Source organism: Toxotes jaculatrix, chromosome 17 (genome assembly GCF_017976425.1).
Source record: "Toxotes jaculatrix isolate fToxJac2 chromosome 17, fToxJac2.pri, whole genome shotgun sequence".
NCBI lineage: Eukaryota > Metazoa > Chordata > Actinopteri > Toxotidae > Toxotes > Toxotes jaculatrix.
This window is the reverse complement of record NC_054410.1, coordinates 17,381,240-17,394,052: the sequence shown is the minus strand read 5'-3', so window position 1 is coordinate 17,394,052 and position 12,813 is coordinate 17,381,240. Positions and strand designations below refer to the sequence as shown.

The window sequence follows — 12,813 nt, the reverse complement described above, 5'->3', positions numbered from 1 at the left end:
ACATGTGCTGCAGCATTTTGAAACAACTTAAGTCTTTAGAGACATTTTGGGACAGGCTGATTCTAAGAAATTGCAATAGTCCAACTTCAAAGTAAAAAAAGCACGGACCAGTTTTTCTGGAGACAGGATATGATATTTGCAGTGTTACCCAAGTTAAAAAAAAAAGGCAGTCCTTTTCTGTGGGTGTTACAGGACATATCCTGATCAAAGATAACTTTATATGGTGGTGCTGGAGGCCAGGGCAATGCCGCAATCATAAATAAAACACTCCAGTGAGCTTTAATTAAAACACCCTGTATGTGCAAATTCATTCTGTGCTGACTGGTTCAAATGTTCAGGACATTTAGCTTCACAGTATTTAGTTGACACATAAAACTGTCACATGAACAACACTGGCTGCTTGGAATGTAAATCGAACACTATTGTCACATGTAATGACACCAAACTCTTCTCTTAGGGCTGCTGGCTGCCCTGCAGTGGCAGAACCACTAGTTTGTGAGGCCTGGAATGATTTTTTTTTTTTCCTCAAAACAGTTATACAAAGTCACCCTTATATAAGGAAAACTCACCCATTATTTGTACCTTGCTCTGTTGTTGGTGATGGGTGTGGTGGATGTAATGTAAAAGCTTGCATGAAGCGGGAGGTGTGTGGGAGGTGGTGATCCTTGACAGGCTGTGTGTTTGTCACAGGGCTAACACATACAAAGACAGACACATCATTCACATGCACATTCACACCTATAGTCCATATAGAAGTTACAGCTCACCCAACCTGTATGTCTTCTGCTTTCTAGGACAAGTGTTTCTGTGACACTGAGATTAAGAAAAACCCGAATATGATAAACTACAGAAAAAAACTGACTTTTATTAGTTTTCTGCAGTGTGAGACACAGCCTAAGTTAGATACTGGGGCACTATTTTTGTGAATCCAGGTGCAGAAAGCAAAGTATTGTCAAGTGTTTTTTTTTTTCTCTCACTTTTTCTAAAATGTATTTTTGAGGCTGGTGGAGTGCAAAGTACCTGGTGCACATAGAAACAGACTGCTAGGATTACTTAAGATCCAATGCCGAACCCACAAAAAAAGTCAGATTAAAGACAAAAAGTATGTAAAATTATGCCTGTAAGACCATTTTTGGGACGTTTTTTTCTTTCGTACATGTAAACTCTGAGGAAGCACATTTTATGGTCGACAGCTGTTAACATGCTGTGAAAACAGTTAATGCAATTTTTCATGTGCAGCACTGACTGCCGTCAGATGCAACACTGACTGCCGTTCTAAACAGTCCATGTCCCAGTTTGTCCAGAGAGCAACTGCATGGGTGGTCTCACAGTCAGACCCTCAGGTTGGTCCCTGTACTGTTTTGAGCCACAAGAGGGCAGAAGTGCAACACAAATTTATGTTCAAAACAAGTTAAACTTAATGAAATACATTTTATTTACACTTTACCCTTTACACTTGCTCCTCAAAATGGTGCATCATTATTTGCTGTGTTTGAATTAAGATTCGATCTTTATATCTGTAACATCTAATGGTTTGAAAGAGGAACCTTCCACTTCTGAAGTTAACAGATAAAGGAAATCTTTCCATGTAGTTGAGTTGTACCTTGAAAAACTACCTGGTTAAACAATCTGATGGAGCAAGACATTCATTCCAAATTATCAAGTTTAATTACTTTACCTATCACAGCCTTGGATAATCTCAGGGTTTACATATAGACTTTAGGTGCACTACACCAAAGAGAAAAGAGAGATCTTTGTTTTGTTTAAGGGTTTTGTGTGGCATTGCTCCGGCTGGATATTAGTAATGTATTATTAATATGAATTAATTATTAATTGATATTCATATTGATGTTGATATTAATGTTAATATTGATATTTATATTCATGTTAAGTAAATGGTTTAAATTTGCAGGAAACATGGTGAGAAAGAGAAGGATGACATACAATAGGTGACAATTTTCACACAATTTGTTTTTCATTATCACCATTGTTTTTATTTTAAAAGAATCTAGTGTGCATGGTTTTTGTAGAAAAATGAGCTTGTCAAATGTGTTTAACATGAATCCACTGATAATACAAAAAAAAAAAATGCAGTAATTCAGTCTAACAGGTAGACATGTAATCTCCATCTCCAGTCTAACATCAAGCTTACACAGTTAATTCTATGCTCTAAGGATTCACATTAACGTTGCAGTATAAAATTTTAAAAAAGAAAATGCCCTTTAGTTACAGTTCATAGTGTATAATGGCTCATTTTGGCACAGTTTGGCACATGAGAAGAAGACATTTATTTGAAATATCTGCCTCTGGAATCCCAGTTGAATAATACAGACCTTCTTCCCCTGTTGGGTTAAGTGTACATTGAAACATACATCCACTGGAAATAAAGAAAGAAACGGGTTATTAATGCTATGGAAGATAACTTGGAAAACACATAATCATAAACAGTTGTGTTGTAAGTTTTTTTTCCAGTAGCTGAGGTGTATGAAAAGTCATAACCATGACAAGAAGAATATGTTTTATTACCTCTGACTCTCGGAGACTCATGGCTTTTCCATCAGACAGTTGCTTGAAGATTTCTGTTGAGCAACACAGAAATAGACTTTATTTTTTTTATTGTATCACCTAATGCTGTGGGAAACTTTCAGTCTTTCTGGTGTGAGGATATAGTTTATCTTAATTACCAAGCAGTTACTTCTCATATAATATATAATTATCTATCGTCATCATTTGTCCCACATGAATTGACTTACTGTACATGCAGTCCAAACGAAGGATGAGACTGATGAAACTCTCCAGTGTCATGTGTCCAGATGAGGCACCGTAGCGCAGAGCCATCAAATTCAACATGTCATCGCTGACCCTCATTCCTGACAAACATACATGGGACAAATGTTTAGGAGTCTGGGACTGCTCCTGTAATAAACTGCTGTGATATCACATACCTTTCACAAGCCAAATTAGAGTGGCAATTTGGCTTGTGAAAGGTTACCCACAAATGGACGTCAGCATCAAAACCACATACGTTTTATGTTGCTTGGACACATATCAGACCTATTCTGTCCTTGATCTGGCATTCAGTCAATCACAGTAATATTTCAAAGGTCTAACAAAGTTTTTTAAAACTGCAAAAATAAATAAAGAAATGAATAAAATTTCCAAAAAAAGAAAAGGTTGCCAAGTTTACCAATCAACTTCAAAATAATAAGAAGAAAATAAAAACTGCTGTTGCACCATTCAATGAATTTATAATCACAGAATGAATGAATGCAAAGTTGGTGTACCTGAAGCTACGAATGCATTCCTCAGTTCACTCAGCGACAGTGTTCCTGTTCGTGAAACGTCAGTGAGGAAGAAAATGTCCTGGTAAAATAAAGGAAGCTCCAATTGTTCAGGAAACTCTTCCATATTAAATGCATATCCAGATGCACCTTACTGGTAGAAAGAATATGCTGCTGTACAATAATGAATTTAAATATTATGAAAAAAATAATGATCTTTCAGTATGAAATGTTTAACCTGGACCTAGATTCGTTTACCTTGTATGTGGTGACCTTCTTCCATAGGCGGACAAATTCCTCACTGTTGAGTTTGCCGGTGATTGATGTCTTTTAAACTCAATATTAAGGTAACAAAGCTACATGTGTCTTAGTCTGACTTTTAAAGCAAGTAATGGCAACAAAAGGGCAGGCAGGAATTTAAATAGCTTCAATAGAGGAAAAAAAAGAATGAATCTATCAATATTTAAATTGTGTAAGTTATATTAAATGATAATGAATTTCATATACATCACATCAGGATACATCCATCAGAGCAACCATGCTGCGGCAGGCATCAATGCTGAAACCTCCATATTTCAAATCTCCTAAATTAAACAGAAAAATTGGCGTCAGCAACACAACAATCTCACACGACACTGGAAAAAAAAAGATTAATAGATTGTATTTGAATGTTCATTGCATTTTAATGTGTGCTACAGTCCAAACCTTTCAGAATGTTTTCATTTAGAAGCCTCTGGAGCTGTTCAGCATCTACCTCTTCATACTACAAATGAAAGGAAAACAACCTAAGATAGATAAACAAAACAAACCAAAAAAAATACTGTTGCCATGCCCAGATAGCAAACAATGCTACTTCATTTGGTTAACTTGTGGGTTGCTATGATTGCTAATCGTTTTCTGATGGGAAAAGGCAGAGTAGGTTGATAATTGTGTGATTGTCAGTATGAGTCACAGTTATGTGACCCATTTAAAAAAAAAAAAATTAGTACAGCTTAAACTATAGGTAAACTGGTTGATGCAGAAAATGATGTAAATATTTTAATAAAAGGCTCCAAGTCATGGTTAAACTCAGTAGCTACAATTATGCAGGTGAGACACTTTAGTGAGAAATTACCTTGTCCGAGTACTGCCGGAAAAGTATTTTTCTGTTTTCGTCTTCGTTTGCATTTTTGACCTGCTGGAGCTGGAAATAACATAAAATGAATGTTATAAAGATGTTTAGTCATTGTAGCCTACATGAAATAAAACAGGTAAAACATATTTCACGATACTGGCAATAAAATATGGTTAAGAACATGTAACAAAATATAATAAATAATAAAAACACCAACAAAATACTGTGATATTGTTAAATCTTGCGCACCTTTTGAACTGGCTCATGCTGACGGTAACCAGAATTCTCGCTGTGGGGAAAGACCAAAGAGATTCAAGGAGATTCTATATTACTGGATTAGTGTGTTTTATTTTTTCTCCATGAAACACCAGTAATGTGTAACATATAGAATGCCATGCAGATTATTTTTTGGGATAATTTTGTTCCATTGTGTCTGTCATATCTTTAATTTCTGGACAACAGATATGACAGACAAACTGTGAGACAAACAGTGGAATGAAAATGTTTGCATACTAGCCATGGGCCTCTGCTTTGGACTGGATGGTCAGGATGAAGGACGCTGTCTCATTGGGATTGAAGGTGGACGGCACAATCAGGTATTCACCAGGCTTCAACGTCAGGAACACCATCACGTCACGTGCATTCATGTAGGTTTTAGTTTGAGCAACAGGCGTGTGGGTGCTGAAGAATGAGGCTGCGAACTTCCCCTTCTGTGTCTTGTACTGTTATAATAAATAGGTATTTCAGTTCTCTTCAGGTTTCATAATTTAAAGGCGCTACACAGTATGGATGGAGAATGTGTACTATGAACAATGATTGAGATGATTTCTTACCTGATCTGTCACCTTGAGGGAAATCCAGTGAGTTTGTGTTGGGGGCAAAAGGAAATTAATTCAATTAATTGTTGGCAGATTTTCAATCAAGATAATATTATACATACCAAATTACTGTGCATATGTAAATGTGTTAGGCCGACCTGAATTTATAAGACTTCGAAAATGGGGCATCATCAGTTTAAAATAAATTGTAATCACTTTTTTGATATTGTTTTGTTGTAGTTTCATTAAAATTATAGTCTAAGATTTTCATGAAGCAAATCCCATTTTTGGTTCTATTTATAGTCTGCATATGTTCAGCAAAAGCAGTCAGTGCACTCACACTATGTAGTTATTTCCCCGTTAAGTAGTTTTCGTTGTTAGTGATAGAGTCTACCATTTCTGTAGTGGATTCAAATTGCCTTCACATGATTCTCAGATTCACGTACAGTGTATAATCCTGTGTTCCTATATGAACTTTTATCTTATTGATATCAGCCTTCGTGTTTACTAATCACTCTTCTGTTCTATTAAAGCTCTGTTAATTTATTGCTGCTGGAAAATGAACATTACTTGTTGCAGCTTCACATTGAAAAACACTTCAACTTCAACTTGCAAAACATGCGGTGGTTTTTACTGTGAAGCAGGAAACGTAATGCATTTGTCACAGCAGTTAGCACTGACAGCAATTGCTCATAAAAAATGCGTTAAGGTCCACACATCGTGACAGAAACAATAAAGAGCAGTGATTACTTCAAATACAGAGAATCCAATGTGGAGATTCTGCACCAGGCGTCGGTTCCTCTTGTCAGGCTTTTGCATGAGAGACACCAACGTGTTTTTTCCGCTCTCTTTCTCCGAATACTGACCGTCAACCTGGATCCGATACTGTGGATTAGTCCAGAAACTGGCTGGTAAACAAAAAGAGAAACAAACAAGACTAAATGTTATGTATCAATGTGAGGTTGAAAGAAAGGACAGATGAACATCAACTCACGAGTTGGAGTTGTGTACCACATTACGTTAGTATTGTGACAGAATACTTTTTACTAAAACTTTTAACTGTTGCTGCATGATGTTAACCACCGGTTCAATGAAAGATAGGGTACTGTGTAAAACCATGTTACAGTGAAGCCCTGTCTTATCTTATCTCAGCTTAACCACTTTTCACTGTTTGTGGTGTTCTCCTCATATGGCTATCAGTTGTATTCTCCCCCGTAACAAGCAAGAGCTCTGCTGCTGATTGTTTTTTCTTTGAACCTCCTGACAACGCTGGAGATGTGAACATGTAGTGTTTTTCTCAACTGTTGCCTGTGGCCACCTAATGCCTGCATTTTAGGAAATATTTTACTGAATTTACAATATTATGCTACATAGAGTGTCAAGGACTACCAAGTCTTCAGAGGGGAGCTGCAGCTTAGCTCTCATCCACACAACAATAAGTTTGTCATGTTATTACAGTTAAAAGTAAAGGCTCTTTTTCAATCAGTCAAATGTCAGTATGAGTTTCAGTAAATTAGAATCATACCTATAAAACAATACAATCTGTTTTAGATAGATAGATAGATAGATAGATAGATAGATAGATAGAGATACTTTATTTTTCATTATTATTATTATTATTATTATTATTTCAGCTTCATTAATGTGTTTTTATGTAACTTCAGCTAGTTCAGTGGCAGAACACATCATAAACAATAATATTCTGTGAAGATATTCTGTTCAAACATAAAGCGTCGTATTTGGTCTAGATATCCTTGAAGTACCTCTGTTATTCATGCACCCTCCAGCAGTGGTTCCTGCAACCCATCTGCCCTCATACATGGAGGTCTTCCAGTGACAAGAGGAGTTTCCATCAAGGAAGTCTGGACTTGCGGAGCAGATGTCAAGATCCACGTAGTACTTACAGAAGTCTTCCAAAGTCATCCTGTCAAAACACAAAATTAAATTAGATAACAAAAGGATTATTATTTTATTCTTCTGTTATCTAATTTATTTTTTTAATTCATAAAAGATGAATCATGTACCTGCAGTTGGGGTAAAAGGAGGAGATGAAATGTGATGTGTTCATAATAACAACAAAAAAGCTACTTGATAGCTAGTGTCTCATTTTATTTTTCTATTTGTTGCCATAGCATAGTTGTTAATATCTTACATTTTAAATATCCAGTGATTTGTAATTGTTGTTGTGTACATGTGTGGCACAGAAAACTTTCTAATGCTGAGAGAAGTTTCCCGCATTGTGGCAAAATTTGCTTACCAAAACTCTCCATCATCACCCACTGACAGGCACAACTCACGCTCTTGAGCACTCACAGTCTGCCACAGAGGTGACCTTGAAGACAATTTATCATTTAAGTAGGAGAAGAGACAATATCCTATTATTTTTGACCTTTGATTTTTGGCCCTGAGGTTCAGACAAAGTGCCTCTCAACTTGCATGCATGCAAGTGCACGTCCAAGCAGATGGTGTTTTCTGTGGATGAAACACGAGTGTTTAAAGCTGCCTCTAAGGCAAGACTTTACAGGGGATTACTTCACTGGGACTGGCAAAACCAGCTTAGAATAACCAGAGGGGGATTTTCAGAGGACAGGCTGACAATCTTCTTATGCTTATCCTTTATCTTTATCCTTTCATGTATTCACTACAAAAATGGACTGTACATGAGATTATATTTCGAAAAAGCCAAAATGTTTGTGTGTGACAATAACTACATTTTCACTTATTGTGTCAATGGAAAATAATCTCAGTATATCTGCAACAGCAAACAGAGCCGTGGTATTTCGTATTTCTCTGTAAAACAGTCAGTGAGTTGGAGTTGTTCTTACTTATCGCTCCAGTCTCCGTTCCACTCTCCTTTGCCCCAGGGGTTCCACAAACGCACCAGTTTTTCAAGTTTTCCGCGGCTCATCAGCTGAGCAGCAGTCATCACAGAAGAAAGCATCTTGATTATGTACCATTCATGTAAAAATGCAAGAACTTATCTCATTAAAGTTTAAGAAGACGCCTTAACACGACTTCTTCAGTAGCTGCTGGCGACGTAACTTTTAAGATCGCTATCAGAAAAGTGACATTAGATTTACTTACAGCTACAAGTGCAAGTACAAGTGTAATTCTTCACCTGTCTCACACCCGTGATAGTGTAAGCATGGCCTTGAACCAATCCATTTGGCAGTACGGTGTTGGCAGATGTCTCCTGCATGCAAAGACATTTAATTATTGCTGAAAGTTAATCTACAGTTTAAAAAAAATCTCTATTAATGCATATAAGCTCTTGATTGACAGCCACAACCTTGCGGTCACATGACCAACAGGTGTAGCTGGGGTAACACTACTATTAGCAAGTAAATTTGTTTGCAAACTTTCAAGAAACCTGGCTTTGGAGGCACTGAATCTAAAATATTAACAACAGTACATTTTGCTTACAGAGCAGTTGTTTGTTTAAGAAGATGTCCAAGGTAAAGTTTGCAAAAAAAAAAAAAAAGAAGGAATCGACAGCGTTGGTTTTGTGTGGTATAGTACTCACTCCCTGAGGTGTACCACAGCCCATCAGTGTGCTAGATTGGCCAGCTCTGCACAGCAGCTCCCACAGGTTTGGAGGAGGATCTGACAGCTCGATGCACATGTGGACACCACCAGTGAAGTCCACCATAGCCTCTGCAGGAGTTCCAGCATTCATGTCGGCGTAGGAACCACACACCCTGACATGCACAGATGTGATATTATTCTTACGATTCCAGAAATATGGCAAAAGTATGTAATGTCTGAGGAAAAAAAAGTACTTTTCGTGTCATACTTGGCATAGGCTTTCTCCAGCAAAGCAGGCCAGAACTCATTTGGGTCTTTGGAGTGGACGAAGATTAGTCTGCCATTGATTGTTGGCAACTTGTCATCAACGACGACATCCACCCACCTTCCAAACCTCCAGAACTGAATGGTTAAAAAAAGAAGATAAATTTAAAAGTGACTATAGATAGGACACTGAACGATCAGTGATTTGAGTTCTGTATCAATACATTGCCAATAATTATTTTTAGATGGGTAGAAATCTTTTTCGCATTGTTATTCATGGTAAGTAAAGAGTTCCAGTGAATAATTTTCTCCCAAATGTTATGATCAACCCCTAAGGTTCGATCTGTTTTGAACCTTCTTGGACAGGATCGAACTCCTTCTGGACTTTCTTTTAACTTTTTATGGAGGATTAGTGGACATTGGTTTGGTTCTGGACTCTGGTTTGGTTCTGTATTTTCTGTTTTATTCTGAAGTTCTGCTACTGGTACCTGTTCCTGGTCTTGTTTTACATTTCCTGTTTAATGCTGAAGTCATGTCATGTCATGTCATGTCTCTTGTTTTGTAGCCTGTTCCTTGTATATATGTTCTTACTTCACTTCCTGTCTTTGTCTGGTTTCCAGCCTTTGTTAATTGTCTGCTCTGCTCTGATTTGTGTCACCTGTTGTCATTTAACCCCTGTGTATTTAGGTCTCATTGATCCCCTGTCAGTTTACCTGTGTTGGTCTTAGTCTGTGCTTCTGTGTTTGGTTCCTTGTTGGTCCTTGGAATTATTTCTGTTGCTGTTATGGTTGAAGGAAGGGTTCTGAGTTCCAAGTTTATGCTTGGAGGCAATTCCAAGTTTGGGCACTTAAGGTTTTCCAAGTTTGTTTACTGGCTGTATGGACTTTAGGCCAGGGATTTTGCTGTAAAAGTTTTGTAAAAGACTTTTGTCACTCATCAGTCTGCTTAGTGGGTCCTTTCCCTTATGTGGCTACACACATTATAATGCCAAAACTGTAAAGTGTAGTTTTTCTAGTCATTTTGGCTTACAATTGTGTGTGTGTCCTTGAGGTCCAACAAATGCATTTAAAACACTTACTTTTTAATAAAACTTTAACAAAGCCAGTTTTTTTTACTATTCTGAAGCCAGCACCACCAATACTATAGCTGAGTGCTCCACATCTCATTACTCCTATAGTCTACAACCCATAGACCAATATAAATATCACACTAACAAATAACTTGTGTAACTGGTGTGTGTTTTTACCCTGAAGTGAAACAGCCCGCAGTAATTGTCATCAAATGTTTGCTCAAGAGGGACAACTTGCTCGAGGATATGATTCTGGAATGTCAGTGCTCCGATAGATGCGAGAAACCAGCAGTTTCCTGAGTGAAAACATGTTTATTGAGGTGTCAGAAAGATGTTTAAGCACAAGAGCAAAGCATTACAAACAAAGAAGTTAACCCTACCAAGTACTCCTTGACCAAAGTCGAACCTGGAGACCCCATCAAGTACAAAGGATGGATTGGGAGCAATTTTCTGAAAATGAAAGTCAATAGAATGTTGTTATAATAGTAATAAGTGTTAATACAATATTTATATGACCATGTGTACATTGAAATAATTATTTGTCTCTGTAATCATCTCTCCTGTTCAAACTGACCAAGAGGAGATTCTCTCCTAGGACAAGTGTAATGTGAAAGTTTGGGAGATAAAATCCACAGAACTTTGTTCCATGCAAATTTGCATTTCTAAATTCAACTGAGGCTAATGTGAGGCTTCAGCAGTCTGAGTTAACCAGATGAAATATGCATCTACTTAAGTCTTTTTTTTTGTCTTCTGTGTGTTACCATGCCTCCACAGCAGCAATAACCTACCTCTATTTTGACTGTGGGAAGACTTCTGAGACAGGTTAACTTTGAACTTTGTTGTGAATTGAGAGTGGTAAATGCTGAATCACTACAAAAAACTACTCTAAATTTTAATCTTAGCTGAATCAGTTGATTAAACATTTAGCATGATACAGGATCTCAAAACACCCACCGGCGGCCTCAGCCACTCCACGCGGCTCAGGTCGTGAGGGCTCAGCAAGCCTTCGCCAATGGAGATTCTGTCAGGTGGGAACATCTTATCGATGTACCTTACTCCTTGGATGAGACAGTACTGTTTCAGCTGTTCTGGGTCTTGGTTGAGGAAACTCTCAGGCTTGGCAACACTCCCAATACCATCTTGCTTGTGACGAGCCTCCATGATGTTCAGACACACACCCGGTGGAGGCATTGCTGCAGCGTTTGGGTTCTTTTAAGGAAAATAAGATCCAGAGTGGTTTTGGCATTCGGAAGAATTTTGCAAGCAAGTTTGAGAGACACACATGAGTTAGAAGTTAAAGGAAAAGCCATCGTAAAGTGTCTTAGTGTCAAGCACTGATTCTGATCTCAGGGCCTCTATTTACCAGACTCTAGAATTACACTTATAAATGCTGTGAAGGGCCAAGTTAGGAATAAGAACCTAACTTAAGACACGTCTTATTTAACATTATTACTTTTAGCCCCTAGCTCTATAGAGATGACATAGTAGAAAAAGGAAACAAAAGAAAAACTAAATTAGTGCAGCTAGGAGACAAAGTGTCACATTGGCAGGTTCTGACAGTGAGGTGATGCATGAATACATTAAATTAAATTATTAAATTTGTGCCAGCCTGTTGTTTGCACTACTGTTATAAAAAGAAGGAAATGTGTTGTAATATCAAATGAAGTGTTCAAATCAAATGTACAATTATTCATTTACAGTGTAATTTCTGTCCAATAATATTTTATACAATTTCTTAGCAGGTGTGTGATCACCTCTGTTTTTGATCCGTAGCCATCTAAGATTTGAAGAGACCTCTGAATTTTTTTTTTGTTTTGTTTTGTTTTTTTTAATCCAAGAACATTTGAATAAGTCATTAAAAAAATTATAAAAAGCTTTAAAATAAGTGAGAGTTTTTTTTCCAGCTGTATTTCACTTGGATCCAAGATTTCACTTTTAACAGTTTGATAAATACAGGCTGGTGATTCTCATTTCATCAGTCACATTATCTTAACACTCATTATTCCATTCAGTGATCTTTTGTGTCCTGTGTGGAATCTGCACTTCTTTTTTTTCTCTTCTCATTTGTTCTGGTTTTTCCTTTAATTTGCCACGTGTATGTATGAAGTACATTAAAAAACTTTATAGTATATTCTTGCTGTAATCTAAAAAATATATATATTATTATTAATAACATTAGTAATGGAAAGAGTAATAGTATATTTAGGAGGTCAAAAATATCTTCATAAGATACCACTCTTCAGTATGAAGTACAAAAGTACATTTTTTTCTAAAGACAACAAAGTCACTAGGGACCACATACAACCCATCAGCCTTTCAACATGTAAACTAGGACACATCACCTGCCTTGTTTCTTGCACCAAAAAGCATGGCACTGTGCTGGCCTACATGCCAATGTGGGCCAGCACAGTTGTTAAACTGTGAAATCTGAATGAACAAGTTTAAAATGTTGTTGGCTTAGGAAGATCTTACCTCACTGGCACGAGAGAGAAGATGTATAGAGTGGTAAGGAGAGTAGGTGGATCAGCAAGTAAGAGAGGAGACGCTTCGACACTTATATAATGCCTGTAAACGCCTCAAGCTACCAGGGCTGGCTGGTGTCCTAAGGTTTGTAATTTATCTTTGAGCAAACTCCGCCTTTATTCACCTGCAGTTTAGTCTTGCACTTCTGTTGGCTACTAGAGGACAAAGTGACTGAAAATACCCTGGAACCTAGAGTTTATGCGTGTGAACCTGAAACAA

At 37.3% G+C, this 12,813-nt stretch overlaps 1 protein-coding gene across 1 annotated transcript; it reads right to left on the bottom strand.

Moving 5' to 3' along the window:
• Positions 1-1,466: 1,466 nt before the first annotated feature.
• LOC121197758 (calpain-1 catalytic subunit-like) lies at positions 1,467-12,670 on the bottom strand. The gene is made up of 22 exons (XM_041061502.1): positions 12,544-12,670; positions 11,026-11,280; positions 10,452-10,521; positions 10,249-10,367; positions 9,007-9,140; positions 8,737-8,911; positions 8,332-8,406; positions 8,039-8,124; positions 7,471-7,545; positions 6,977-7,137; positions 5,964-6,121; positions 5,229-5,240; positions 4,909-5,117; positions 4,645-4,684; positions 4,396-4,464; positions 3,987-4,044; positions 3,804-3,865; positions 3,540-3,608; positions 3,285-3,363; positions 2,754-2,870; positions 2,527-2,579; positions 1,467-2,377 (listed from the first exon to the last, which is right to left on the bottom strand). Exons 2-22 carry the CDS (start codon positions 11,260-11,262, stop codon positions 2,351-2,353), a joined length of 2,085 nt encoding a protein of 694 aa, XP_040917436.1. The 5' UTR covers positions 11,263-11,280; positions 12,544-12,670; the 3' UTR covers positions 1,467-2,350.
• Between the last annotated feature and the right edge of the window lie 143 nt (positions 12,671-12,813).

What these genes read in the sequence shown, in the direction of transcription:
- LOC121197758 (XM_041061502.1), bottom strand. Translation starts at nt 11,262, where the DNA reads ATGCCTCCACCGGGTGTGTGTCTGAACATCATGGAGGCTCGTCACAAG. An exon ending in GGTGATGATGGAGAGTTTTG is followed by an intron (nt 7,138 to 7,470) that starts GTAAGCAAATTT and finishes GTGTTTTGACAG; the next exon opens with GATGACTTTGGAAGACTTCT. An exon ending in AGGGTGCATGAATAACAGAG is followed by an intron (nt 6,122 to 6,976) that starts GTACTTCAAGGA and finishes TTTGTTTACCAG; the next exon opens with CCAGTTTCTGGACTAATCCA.